This window comes from Suricata suricatta, chromosome 5 (genome assembly GCF_006229205.1).
Source record: "Suricata suricatta isolate VVHF042 chromosome 5, meerkat_22Aug2017_6uvM2_HiC, whole genome shotgun sequence".
Classification (NCBI taxonomy): Eukaryota; Metazoa; Chordata; class Mammalia; order Carnivora; family Herpestidae; genus Suricata; species Suricata suricatta.
In genome coordinates, this window is record NC_043704.1 from 2,652,542 (window position 1) to 2,666,820 (window position 14,279).

Genomic DNA, 14,279 nt, shown 5'->3' on the forward strand with positions numbered 1-14,279 from the left:
AGGAGACAGCAGGCGGACACGAAGGACGGGCACTTCACCGAAGAGACGGGAGGGGTGAGGACGGGGCAGGTGGGCCCACGGAGCAGCTGCGCTGAGACCCGGAGCGGATGGGGCACGAGGCCCGGCAGCCCGAGGTCGGCGGGACTCCGCCAGCGAGAGCGGCCGTGAGGATGGACGCGAGGGAAGCGGGCGCTCAGGACCAGCACCCAGCAGACTGACGTCCGGGTCGCGGGGCTCCCGGCAAGAGGACCCAGAGACCCTCCCCAAGACCCACGGTGGTTACGTGCAAAAAGCAGGAGAGAATCGTCAAAGCAGCAGGAGAGAAACAACTTGTTTGGTTCGTGGACGCGCCCGAGCCCCCGAGGCCGTGAAACTTCGCAGGCGGAGCGCGGCGAGGAGACCTCCGCCCGGGGATCCTCGCCGGCGAATCGGTCTCTCAGGAGGAGAGCGAAAGTGCTTTCCAGAAGAACTAAAGCTAAAGGGGCTCCTCCCCGCTAACCCGGCCTCGTGAGGGGCGGTCCAGGCCCTCCCGCAGGCTGACAGGAGGGGTGTCCCCAAGGACTTGTCTCACTGGACAGGGAAACGTGTGCTAAAAGCAGGGGGTTAATCACGTATAAAGTGGGCGTGAAGGCTGAAACATGAAGTAATAAAAATACCTATGATTATAGTAAGTCATTAAGGAACACACAGATAGAAAGACAGAAAGTGTGAATCACAAACACCGGACGGAGGGCGAGGAAACGTTAGGTGTTGAGCTCTAGAACGGGATCAGACTCCGTTGTTAACAGCTGAAAACAGACCGTCACAGACGTTACTACACATAAGCCGCACGGTGGCCACAAAGCGCGAAGCCGCAGCAAATAGACAAAAGGCAAAGGAGCCTAAGCGGCCCCCCAGAGCCATCAGACCACAAAAGGAAGAAAGCAGCGAAGACAGGAACAGAGAGGAACTACAGAAACTGTCAGAAAACAGTGAATGAAAATGGCAGCAAGCACGTGCCTGCCAGGATTACTTTCAGTGTAAATGCACTCAGTTCTCCGATCAAAAGACACAGAGTGGCTGAATGGGTAAAAATACCAAGACCCATGATGATTCTGCTTACAGGAGGCTCACCTCACACCTGAGGACACACACACCCTGAGGTGACAGCGATGGAAGAAATTAGAAGAAATGTAGAGCGCTTACACTTGTATCAGACAAAATAGACTTTACAACAAAGGCTGTAAGAGACAAAGGGCAGAGTGTAACTTAGTGGGTTCAATCCAACAAGAAGACACAACATTTGTAAATATTTATGTGCGCAGCACAGGAGCACCTGGTGTGCAGAGCAAAGGCTGACAGACCTAAGGAGAGAAATGAGCAGCAGTACCACAGTAGTAGGGATTTTACTGCTCCTTTCTATCAGTGGATAGATCCCCCAGACAAAATCAGTCAGGAAACACTGTCCTTCAGTGACACCTTAGACTAGACGGACTTAACAGATGTTTATAGAACATTCCATCCAAAAGCAGCACACAGTCTTCTCAAGTGGACATGGAACATTTCTCCAGTATGGATTGTATATTAGGCTACAAAACAAGTCTTAACAAGTTTAAGAGGGTTGAAACCATGTCATGTATCTTTTCTGACCCCAACAATGTGAAACTAGAAACTAATTACATGAAGAAAACTGGAATTTTCGCAAATCATTGGAGATTAAATAACACGTCACGGAACAGTCCCTAGGTGGAAGGGACAATCAAAACTTTGAGACAAATGAAGATGGAAATTTAACACCCCAACATTTCTGAGATGCAGCAAAGGCAGTTCTAAGAGGGGAGTTTATAGTGATAAATGCCCACCTCAAGAAGTAGGCAGAGTCTCAAACAGCCTAACTTTTCACCTGAAGGAACTAGAAAAAGAACAAAGCCCGAAGTTAGTAGAAGGAAAGAAATAACAAACATTGGAGCAAAAAGAAATGAAATCGCCCAAAAGGGCAATAGGAATGATCAGCGAAACTAAGAGCTGGTTCTTTGAAAAGACACAGTTGACAAACTTTTAGCTCGACTCACCAAGATAAAGAGAGAGAGGACTCACATCAGGAATCGAGGAGATGTTACCGCTGACACCATAGAAATACACAGGATCCTCAGAGACTGTTCCGGACAATTATATGCCATCAGATCGGATACGTGCAACCTACCAGTAGTGACTCATGAGGGAACAGCGTCTGAACAGAATGTTTGCCAGTAAGGAGGCTGAATGAATGATCAGAAACCTCCCAGCACACGGGAGTCCAGCCGGAAGGCTTCACTGGTGAAGTCTTCCACGTGTTCCAAGAAGAACATACTAATTCTTGATACATTCTTAATACAGTTCTTAAACTCTTCCAAAAATCAGAAAAGGAGGGAACACTTCCAAACTCCTTCTATGAGGCAGTGTTAAACTGATAGCAAAACCAGAAAAGGATGCCACAAGAAAAGAAGATTACAGGCCAGTATCTCTGATGAACATATGTGCAAAAATCCTTAGGAAAATATTAACAGACCAAATTTTAACGGTACACTAGAAGGATCGTACACATGAGCAAAAGGGATTAGTTTCCGGGACGCAGGGGCCGTTCACCAGCCACAGATCCATCCGCGTGATCCAGCACGGTAACGGCAGCAAAGTGAAGGGTGGACACGGACACCGCAAAGGCATTTGCAAAATTCCACATCCATTTATGAAGAGATCTCTCAACATAGTGGATATAGAGGAGACATACCCCAGCATAGGAAAGGCCGCATGTCACAAGCCATAGCTGATAATGTGCTTAACGGTGAGACGCTGAAAGCCATCCCTCTAAGATCACGAACACGCCAAGGTGCCCACTCCTGTCGCTTTTATCCGGCCCGGCATTGGAAGTCCTGGCCGGAGCAGCTAGGCAAGAGAGAGAAACAAAAGGCATCCAGACCGGAGGGAAAGAAGTGAATTGTCACTGTTTGCAGGCGGCATGATGTTATATATATACATACAGCTCTAAAAACTTCATCAAAAACCTCAAGTTCAGCAAAGCTGTAGGATACAAACCGAACACACAAAACTCTGTCGTGGTTCTGTCTGCTACTAAGGAACCATCAGAAAGAGAAATAAAGAAAATAATTCTATTTAGAGTTGCATCTAAAAGAATAAAATACCTAGGAGTAAATTTTACCAAGGAGGTGACAAACCTACATATTGAAAACTACAAAGCGGATAAACATAAGAGAATATAAAAATGTAAAAATAATATAAGAGCAAGGAGGGGGACAAAACACAGGAGACTCTTAAATACAGAGAACAAGCTGAGGGTTGCTGGAGGGGCTGTGGGTGTGGGGTGAGCTAACTGGGTGAGGGGCATCGAGGTGCTGGGGTGAGCACCGGGTGAGCACCGGGTGTTCTATGTAGGGGCCGAGTCCCTGGATTCTATCCTGAAGACATTATTGCACTATATGCTAACTACCGTGGATGTAAATGAAAAATGAAATTAAGAAAAAGAAAACTACAAGACATTGAGGAAAGAAGCTGAAGAAGATGCAAACACACAGAAAGGCGGTCTGTGCTCCTGGGCTGGAAGACGGAGTGCTCTTAAACACCTGTAAGTGCCCCGAGCAGTATGCAGGCAGCGCGGTCCCTGTCAAAGCTCCAGTGGCGTTTTCCACAGGACTAGAACAGAGAACCCTACCATGTGTACGAAACCACGAAAGACCCCAAGTACCCACCACTTTCTGGAGAAAGGACAAAGCTGTAGCCCCACGCTTCCCGACTGGAAACTGTATTACGAAGCCATAGTTATCAAAATAGTGTGGTATTGGCGTGAAAGCACACACACACACATCAGTGGAACAGAATACGGAGCGCAGAAACAAGTGCACCCTATGTGGCCACTTTGTGACAGAGGGGCCAGCACTGTGTAATGGAGAAAGGACAGTGTCTTCAAAAAAAGGTGCTGGACAAACTGGGCAGCCAGATGCGAAAGAATGAAGCCAGACCCTTGTCTTATATCATCCACAACAAATTAACTCAACATGGATTAAAAGCTAGAATGTTAGACCTAAAGCCATAAAATCCCTAGAAGAAAACAGGAGGTGAACTTCTCGACATTGGTCTTGGCAATGATTTTATGGATCTGACACCAAAAGCAAGTATAAACAGGTGGGACCACATCAAATAAAAGAGCTTCTGCTCAGCAAAGGGACAGACAGAGTGAAAAGACGACCTACTGAACAGGAGAAAGTGTCTTCTGGTCGCGTGTCTGAGGAGGTGCTCACACCCGCAGTGTATAAAGGACTCCTGGGACTCAGTAGCGTAAAGCCCCCACCGCCTATAAAATGGGCAGAAGATCTGAATAGACATTTTTCCAAAGAAGACACACAGATGCTCAGCATCGCTGTTCCGGTTGATGGGGAGCGGGGAGAGGGGGTCCTCGTGCACTGATGGCGGGGGCGCAGACTGGCGCGGCAACCTGGAGAACAGCGCGGACGCCCCTCGAAACTTTAAAAACAGGGGCGCCTGGGGTCGCTCAGTCAGTTAAACGTCCTGTTCCAGCTCAGGTCGTAATCTCACAGTTCATGAGTTCAAGCCCCATGTCGGGCTCTGTGTTGAAAGATCAGAGCCCGGAGCTTGCTCCAAATTGTCTCTCTCTCTCTCTCTGCCTCTATCGACTCCGGCTCGCTGGAGGGCTCTCTCTCAAAAATAAACATTAAAAAAAAACATTAAAAATTGAACTACAGTGTAGCAGTTTCACTTCCAGGCATTTATCCAAAGAAAATGAAAACAGCTACTTGAAAAGGTATCTACACCCCCATGTTCACCACAGCTTTAGACCTGGAACCCACCGAAGCGTCCGCTGATGGGTGAGTGGACAGAGGAAACATTGTACAGATGCACCATGGAATATTAGCACAAAAGAGAAGAAAATCTTGCCATTTGCAGCAACATGGATGGACCTGGAGGGCACTCTGCTCACCAAAATAGGTCTGATGGAGAACGACAATAATGTGATCTCCGTGTAGAATCTAGAAATTACTGAAAAGCTTCGGGGACCATTCTAGTGACTCACAGATATTTGGCCACTTCTGGTTCTGGTCTGTGTATGTAGCTTTACGTTTCGCCTTTGTCCATGCATCTGATTACTGGGGCTTTGCTTTCTAAGTAAGAAACAGCGAGGCCATCGGATGTCTAGGAAATGGGCAGCCACTGCAGATCTGGGTGGAGGGGTGCTGGTGGCCCTGGTCGTTGTGTGGTCTGAATGCCTGTCCCTCCGCTTCTCCTCAGGTGTCCATTGACTGCCCGTGGTCCATCTACTCCACCGTCATCGCTCTGACGTTCAGTGTGCCCTTCAGGACCACACACGCCCTTCTGTCCGCCGGGACACGGTAAAGGTGGACTCCGGGCCCTGCTCCCACCCCACTCCCTCCCTCACGGGCACCCTGGCTCTTCGGAGCTTGGCCCCGGGCACGCTGGGCGTGTTTTCTGAAGTACTGTGTCGCTGTCGCCCACTGGTTGAGATTCACAGCAATTTCTTGCTGCTCTACGCCAGCCAGCCTGTGCTCAGGTTCCCAGCTGCCTCAGAAATGCCCTTGCTCGGGGAGGGAGGGGGTGTGGGGTCCAAACCAAGTCCCGTTTGATCATTAGATACTTTGTTCTCTCCTCCTATGTCTCAAGCCAGTGACCCGTTGACAAACCTGGGTCACTTCTCTAGAAGGTGCGCCATTCTGAACCTCACTGGTCATGATTCTGAACCTGACTGGTCACAGTCTTGAGGTGGGGGGTGACTAGTTTCTAAGCCAACTGCTCGCTCCCACGAGGCCGGGCTTCTCAGCCCCAGCACTACTGACGCTCGGGTCTGCTAGCTGCTTGTTTGCGGGCCTGGGGGGTCTGCACCCCCCACCCCAGCTCTCCCATTTCATGCCCGTGCCCACCAGAAGGGTCTCGAGGTGTAGCACCATGTCCCCTGCAGGGGCACAGCTGCCTCCAGGGGAGAAGCCGCCAGCTCTAGAAGCCGGATTCGATTCTCTTTCAGCCGCTGGACGGGAGTGCTCAGCGGCGGAGCCCTGTGCCCAGTGTCCGCACCGGGAGACCCTGTCTGGCTGTCCCTCCATAAGTGGGGTCGGGCACACCGCTCCCTGGGCTCGGGCTGAGTCTGGCCCCTCCTCATAAAATTCCTTTTGTTTTCATCCGTTGATGACCTTTGCATCCAGCGTCAGAACCGCGGGAGCAGAGCGAGGTGCTAGCGGTGGGCTTTCCCTTCAGATTGCAGGGCGGGGGCTGTGGGTGTTAGTGGTCAAGACGCCAGCGCTCCGGGCAGAGCCCGGGTTGCTGAGTTCCAGACCGGCTTTTCAGACTTCCCTTCACCCGCATCGGGTGTGTGGGAGCCCCGCGTGCAACCGGCTCCCTTTCCAGCCTCACGCCTGCGCGTGCGGGAGGGCTGGTGACGGTCTTGTCACAACACTGGATCACAAACAGAACGCTCTTCGGTCCGTTTCTCCTCAGAGGCAGCTTGCGGGGGGAGACTGGTTTGGGGGACACTTTCCCACGTAAGCCGGAAATAGAACCTGAGCGCCGCGCGCCGTTTCCTCTGCGGTGCCCCTCGCTCAGGTCCCCGAGATCTCAGCCAACCAGGGTGCGCTTACTGAACTTCTGCAGTTCAACAGCGTATTTTTTGTCTTTCTGCTTTAGGAAATATGTTCAAGTTTGTGTCCAGAATTTGTCGGAACTTGACTTTGAGCTGTCCGAGGGTAACCTCGTGGGTCCCGACGGTGGCGCAGACCTGCAGCTGGTGCCTCTGAACACAGAGTCCCCGCAGGTGACTGTTCTCTGGGATGGAGCATCCCCGTGGCCCCCCCCCCCCCAGCAGGAAGCACGGTGGGAGCAAGAGGGTGACGTGCTGTCCAGGTGTGGGTGAAGACACGGTGTGTGTGTAGAGTGAGCCTTGCAACCCAGAGAGTGACGTGCCCGGCCATGAGCGTGTCTCCTGCCGTCCTGAGGCGGCTGCCTTGTCGCGGTGGTGCGCCTGCCCACTGCCTGCCGTGCGCCTTGTGGGCGGAGCTGCGCCTTGTGGGCGGAGCGAACGCTAGGCGTACCCTGAGAAGAATTAAATCTCAAGTTCGCAGTACTGTGGGCGCAGATTTCTGTAACCGCCTGTCCGCGTGGCCTCGTAGTGTCCCGCCCGTGGTCACGCCGCACGGCTGAGCGCCGGCCTTGCTGCCGCCAAGTCCAGGCGTTTTCTTCGCGTGTCTGCCCGGAGCATTTTTGCAGGGTCTTTCCCAGCTAACAGCTGGCCCGTTTCAGACGCTGGGGGGTGGGGGGGTGGGTGCCCCCCGGGGGTGCCCCCCTGCCCCCCCTGTGCTCAGGGTGGTGCCACCCGCCATCTAAGCTAACTCTAAATGCAAAGTAATTGGCCTGTTGGCCTGAATGTACAGATGTCCTTTTCCATTGGTCGATGGCGTAAGCCCCGTTAAGGACCCAGAAGCTTCAGGAATCCCCGAAGATTGAAACCTTGAACTGACTCGGCCCAGTCTTCTCAGGGGAGGGGGCAGGAGGCGGGGCTCCGGCGGCGGCCGGAAGGGGCGTGCGCGTGCGCACCGTGACCGTGACTCTCCCCGCAGCGCGTCCACAGCAGGCAGTCGGTGTTCTTCGTGTGGGAGCTGAAGTGGACGCGGGAGCCGCCCCCTTCCCTGCGCTGCCGCTTCTCCGTTGGATTCTCCCCGGCCTCGGGAGGACAGCTCTCCGTCCCCTTGAAGCCCTACTCGTACGAATTTCAAGTGGAAAATTTTTTCGTACGTATTGTATTTTGTTGGGAGCGTGGGGTGGGAAATGAAAGGTGCCATCATACTCCTTTTAATTAAAAATAAAGAATCAGAAAAAAAATCTTTCAAAATAACGAAGCAACAGCTCAAGGACAGCAGCACTGGGAGCTCAGTCAGTGGCCGATTGTACTTTAGACCCAGGGGGTCCTTTCAGGTGACGTGTGTGGTCCCAGCGCGGGCCTGCCGGTGGCCTTCAGGTGAGCGCTTATGACTTGCGAAGGCTCCTGACCTCTGGCCCACATTCAGAATGTCCTGGAACTATTTCTTAGAGTCCTTTCACCTCGATCCTGGCTGCCCGTCGGGAGAGGTGCCTTATAAAGGCACGTCTCTAGTTTTTTTAAAGACACACTGAAAATATTGTAGAAATCGACCTCCGTAGTTGTGCAAAGACGTTCCTACAGCCTGAGCGGGAAGTGTGGACGGAAGGTCGCGTCGAGCTAGCTGAGCCGCCGTTGTGTTTTTGTTTCTCTGGTGAGACCGTAGGATTCTGCGTGAGGGAAATCGAACCGGAAATATGCAATTTTGTGCTATTTCCTTTTACTACTGAAGTTGCCCAACCGCACTTTGAGGTTTGTTTGTGCGTGTGTTCTTGATGTCAGCAGATTTGTCAGTAGCTCCTTCCAGCCCATTTCATCACACCGTCCGTGTCCGCCTGAGACCCCGAGCCGGTGTGACTCGTCTCTTTGCAGCCGTTTGGGCGTGTTCCCAGCAGCGCCACGCCTGCTGCTGCGGCAGCGCCTGAGTGTGGCCCGCCGCCTCCCCCGGCCGCAGCCGCTTCTGTCTTCTCTCCCCGGGGCGAGCACAGAGGCGCTTCCGGGACCGTTGTCAGAGGCCGCGTCCTCTGAGGCCCAGAAACAGACCCGCTCTTTGAGGGAAGCTGTATTGAGATGTGTAGTTTGCGCACTGTGGACTTGACCCATATCAAGCGGACAGGTCGGCACAGTTAGTACATGGACAGGGTTATGCAACCATCGTCACGGTCTCGTTTTATTCTTATTTTTTAAGTGTTTACTTATTTATTTTGAGAGAGAGAATGAGACCATGAGCAGGGGAGGGCCGAGAGCGGGTCTGAAGTGGGCTTCCACACTCCGCATGGAGCCCGACGGGAGCTCCATCTCACGACCCGGGGATCTGACCTGAGCCGGAATCCAGAGTCAGACACCCGCCTGAGCCCGCCAGGCGCGCCTTTCCTCGCCGGATGGGCTCGCCATCCTCGTGGCGATCAGCGGGCCACACTTGTGACGGTTCGCAGGCCCTGACCGCCGCCAGGGCGGGGAGGTGGCTCAGGCTCCGCCCGCCTCCAGCCCCGCTCCCCGGTCGCGCACACGGTGGCACACGGTGGCAGAGTGCCACCGGGCGGTGGCGGAGGGCGTGCGCTCGGCACACGCCCCTTCCTCACGCCGTCCCTGGGCTCCCTTCCGAGCTCCGAGCAGAGCTCTCGCTGCCTCTCCTGAGCTCGCAGGCGGCTCAGCCCTGCGGGACGCTTCCCGGGGTCGGGAGGCTGTTTCTCTGCTCCTTCACCCCCCACCCCCTTGGTTCCCTCCAGGCCCTGGGGTCGCACCCCAGCCAGATGCCCTCAGATTCTAGAAGTCTGTCCCGCTTCCAGACGTATGTGATTGGGAATTTGACGGGAAAATCCCCGAGCGGGGCCCGCCTTGTGAGCTCCCGGAGAAGTGTTTTGTTCCGGCAGGAGGCTGTTTAAAATCCTAAGATCAGTGTTCTTCGGACATTTCACAGCACCCACAGAACACTTTTGAACTGAGTTACGCCTTAATTATTTCGCGTCTGTTACGACCTCAGTAGGTTACCGCTTGCGTGTGTAGCGCAGAGCACGGGGGGCAAGCCCTGGCTCCACGAAGGGGCACGAGAAAGGACAAGGAGAAATTGGTGCTCACGGGGCCCTGCGGGAAGCACGGGGCGTGCCGTCAGGGCCACCCGGGGAGGCGGAGGCGGAGGCGGAGGGCAGACCGCGGGTGGCAGGCATGAGCCGTGGGCCTGTGCCCCGGTCTGGGGTTCCGGGCTCGGGCTGCAGTGGTCAGTTCGAACTCGAGAGTGGGGTTCGGTAAGCCGGGGGCCTCTTTCCTAAGGGGGCACGTGAGGGGAAGGCGCTGGAGGCCGGCGGGCACGCTGGGGAAGCCCCGTCCAGGGCGCGTATCACTCGGGACCCTGCGGCTGCTGTCCAGGGCTCGGAGGGCAGGCCGCATGCGGGCGGGCGTCCAGGCAGGGCCCCCGCACTCCGCTTGAACAAACAGAACGGACGCCGGAAATACCCTCACAGAACGCTTCACTTCAGAAGTGCGGCGGCCGCCGCCGCGCAGGCCATGGATCCTGGCGTGTCCGGGCAGGAGAGCGTGGGCAGTGTGGACAGGTGTGGCCTTGGGCGAGGAGGTCAAGGTGGAGAGAGGAACATCTGGGCTGAGGTAGCTTGGGTGCTGCGTGGGAGCGCGGGAGGGCGTCCCTCGGCCTGTGGGGGCTCTGGCGCCCTGTTTGTAGGAGGGCGTCCATGTTTCTCAGGTGCCGAGGGCGACGGGCAGGTTCTCTGCGGGTGGGATTAGCCCCAGGCAGAGAGTAGATGTCGATCCAGAGAGAGAGAGCCCCAGTGCAGCAAGACGTGATGATCCCGAGTCTGGGGGACGGGCACAGAGACCAGGGCTGTCCTTGCTACGGCCGCGCATGCTTGGAAATGCTCAGCGCTGGGTGCCTGGGGGCTCGGTTGGTCTTGGGGTTGAGCCCCTGATTGGGCTCTGTGCTGACAGCACTGAGCCTGCTTGGGATTCTCTCTCCCTCTCTCTCTGTTCCTCCCCCTCAAATAAATAAACAAACATTAAAAAGAATAAAAAAAAAAAAAAAAGAAAATGACCTGCATTAAAAAGAGAGTGAGGTGGAGTGGGCGTCTGGGTGGCTCAGGTCATGATCTCACGGTTCATGAGTTCAAGCCCCATGTCAGACTTTCTGCTGTCTGTGCAGAGCCCACTTTGGATCCTCCTGACTTCCCCTCCTCCTCTCCCTGCCCCTCCCCTGCTTGCTCTCTTTCAAAAATAAACAAACATCTTAAAAAGAGAGAGAGAGTCTGAGGTGCCCGAGGTGGGGACCTGCCCGGCAGGCTGCCCCTGCAGGTGGTGGCTCAGGGGCCATGGCGAGGCTCTGCATCTGTGCTCTCTCTTTCTCTCGCCCAGACGTTATATAACGTGAGAGCTGAGATACTGCCCCCTGCGGGAACGGAGCACTGTAGGACCGGCTCGCTCTGCTCCCTGGAGGTGTCCATCACGCGGCTCTCGGACCTCCTGGAGGCGGACAAGGACGAGGCCCTGACCGAGTCCGACGAGTACTTTTCCACCAAGCTCATGTATGAAGGTAGGTCTGGGGGCGCCCCTTCCCTAACTGTTGGTGCTAAAGCAGTGCTTGAAGGGACAGTGCCCTCCCTTTTTCAAATATTATGTGCATTGTCCAGAGAGAGAACGTTCTAGAATCAAAAAAGCTCATTTGCGTGTTTCATCATGTTCCTAGGCTGGCAGGATGTTGGACTTGACTTTTGGGGAATCGTTCTTCCTACGGGTATTTTCAGGCAGTCATTGGGCTCCGTGCTGAGAACACGGGGGCCCTGGAGCTGCCGTCCCTCTCTGCCTGGGAGTCGGGGTCCTCCCCGACCGTGGGAGCGAGGCCGGCAGTCCGGCCCCTGCCCTCTCCCCTGTGGCCTCCCGGCACCCCCTGCCTGGGCTCCCCCTCCGCTGAGTCCCCCCGAGGCCCCCGCCAGGGCCGGGGCTGCTCCGCAGCAGGTCTCCTGAGGGGTGTCGGGCCACTTGTGCTCCGAAAACTGGTTGAGGAGCCAACTCTTCCTTTAGTAACTTAAATGACATCAGACTGCATGACCATTACGTGACCTCACGCTTGAGAACGAGCTGTTTCCCAAGACGAAAGTAGTAGGAAGAGGTCTGCCTGGGTCGCAGAGTCACTGTTTGTGGGTTCAAGCCCCGCGCCGGGCTCCAGACTGACAGTGCCCCTCCCCATCTCGTGCTCTTTTACTCTAAAAATAAATAAATAAGCTAAAAGAAAAGAAAATAGAAGACTGACGTTAATGTGAGTTCTCTGAAGTCCCTCTGGTCCCCGGTTGCACGGAGGCCGCAGAGTCCTCTCCGCTGCGCTCGGCGTGCGGCTCCGCGTCGCGCTGGCTGGAGAGCGTGCGGAGGCCCCCGGCCTGCAGATCTGTGGTCGGCACGGGGCAGCGCCTGGACGCAGCCGTCTCCTCTGTGACCCTCACCCGCGCGGGCCGCGGGCCGGGCCTCCCCAGGCCAGTTACCAAGCGGACTCTGAAGTCACGTGACTGAGCTTTTCCTACTCCGTTTCTTTGAATCCTTTCACCAGGCTTGTGGTTTGAGAGGAAGAGAGCGAGGGTGCACAGTGGACCCTCATGGGGGTGAGGGGGTGGTTGGGGGCAGAGGAGAGAGAGAGAGACAGACAGAGCGAAGCAGGCTCCGCGCCCTGCACAGAGCCCAACACAGGACTGTCTCTCAACCGTGAGATAAGACCTGAGCGGAAATCAGGAGTCAGATGCGTAACCGACTGAGCCCCGGCTTGTGGTTTGAAGGCTCTCTTGGCCAGGCGGCATTTTGCGGCCCCGTGGCTCGGTCACTGGGAAGTGCGCTTCCGGATAGACGCGGGCCTTGCACGTGCCACGCCGTCCGTCCCTCGGCAGCCACACTCGCACCCACCCCCAGCCCCGCCGAGCTCACTGGGAGCTCACTGGGGCCGTCCGGTCCCGGCACGCTGCCCGGGGCTGTTCTCTAGGCTTTTCCCTTTGATCAGAGGTCAGACCGTGTCATCGGCCCTCCGACGTGACAGGCTCTGCCATTCATTTTCGAGGCAGCATCTGCCAGATTCCCCGGGCCGCATGGCCACGCTGAGGCAGTCCCAGTGGGTGGTCTGTGCCCCGCGCGGCGCCCCTGTCCCCGTGCCGGGCCCCGGGAGACGGCGGGGCGCCCAGGCCGGGGGCGCGGGGGCCTCTCTCTCTCCTCAGGTTTTGCAGTGTCTATGAGTCCAACCATTTCTGAGTTACAGGTAAAAAGATGGTTGCTTAAAGGTTGCATTTAATAAAACTAATTTTGACTACTTCACGAAGGACATGCTTACGAAAACTGGTGGTTTTCATCCCCAAACGTGTGGCGTCGGGGAGCCCTCCGCCACGACTCTCTGTGCATGTGGGGCGCGCAGGGGGACACGTGGGGAGAGGCGGCAGTGTGCAGGCAGGGCTGGCCCCGGGCCGCCCTGAGGACCACATGCAGGGCCGCTGCGGCGTGTCCCTCCCACATGGGGCTTCAGCCTCTGCGTGTCCTTTGGTACCACTGGTCCCCTCGGCGCCCCCGTCTGTCGGCGGCCTGCCTTCCACTGCCCCTTCTTTGCTGTTCATGAAGCTTCAAGCCCTTGAAGCATCTGGGCTCCTCCTTTGTGTCCCCTTGCAGAGGGGACGCTGTGAGCTCTCTGCAGGGCCGTCGCTTCTTGAGGACAAGGCTCCTGTCCTGTTTACCTTCGAACGCGTGCGCGGCGGGGTGCTTGCGTCGCGCTCAGAGGCCTCACGTCCGTGCCGCGCGGTGCTCACCAGTGCCTCGCACAGAGGCTCCCTGGCGCGTCCCTTCCCCCCCCCGCCGAGAGGCTGGGCTGGGGGCGGGGTTGGGATCGGGACCCTCGCCTGCTGCCACCACGCATCGGCCACGGGCCAGTGCGCCGGCGCCTGCCCTGCCCGCGCTCCAGGTTTGCCGGCCAGGGTGCCACACTCTTCAGCGTGACGCACCAGCTGTCAAGTGGAATGGAGTCGCTGTTCATTATTAACTTGAGGAGGAGAGAGAAGCGATTTTCCCTGTGTGCCGGGCGTGTACTTCAGTTATTAAACCGTCTGTGTTTCTCGTTCGGTGCGGTTACGAGGCCTTAAGATACAGAGCGTCCCCGGCATGGGATCCTGCGCTCTGGGGCGTGGGACTGCTGACGGCCGTATTTGGGGCGACACCGCCGCTCGCGCTGGGGGAAAACCAGGGCTTTCCCTCTGCCTTTCAGTGGTCGACAACAGCAGCAACTGGGCAGTGTGCGGGAAGAGCTCCGGCGTCGTCTCCATGCCCGTGGCCGCCCGGGCCGCCCACCGCGTCCACATGGAGGTGATGCCCCTCTTCGCGGGTCACCTGCCCCTGCCCGACGTCAGGCTCTTCAAGTACCTCCCCCACCACTCGGCGCACTCCGCGCAGCTGGACGCCGGTAAGGACTCGAGGCCGGAGCGCGCTCGCTGCCGCAGCGACCCGCGGCCTGTGGGGGGGACCGGGCTCGCCCGCGCGGCTGCCAGCCGAGTGCCATGGAGGCCCCTGCTCCGCAGCCGGGTCCCCTTCGGGGGTGGCCTCCTTGCTGCTCCCCGGGGCAGGGCGCGGGTCCCACTCGCCGTGCGTTTTGCAGATAGCTGGATAGAGAGCGACGGGCTGTCGGTGGACA

The 14,279-nt window shown here is 56.5% G+C and overlaps 1 protein-coding gene across 1 annotated transcript in view; it reads left to right on the top strand.

Moving 5' to 3' along the window:
- TRAPPC10 (trafficking protein particle complex 10) overlaps positions 1-14,279 on the top strand; it is a 72,802-nt gene that overhangs the window by 57,180 nt on the left and 1,343 nt on the right. The window contains 6 exon segments of the mRNA XM_029938855.1: positions 5,278-5,378; positions 6,682-6,808; positions 7,611-7,781; positions 10,988-11,165; positions 13,857-14,051; positions 14,244-14,278. Coding sequence (XP_029794715.1) covers positions 5,278-5,378; positions 6,682-6,808; positions 7,611-7,781; positions 10,988-11,165; positions 13,857-14,051; positions 14,244-14,278 — 807 coding nt within the window.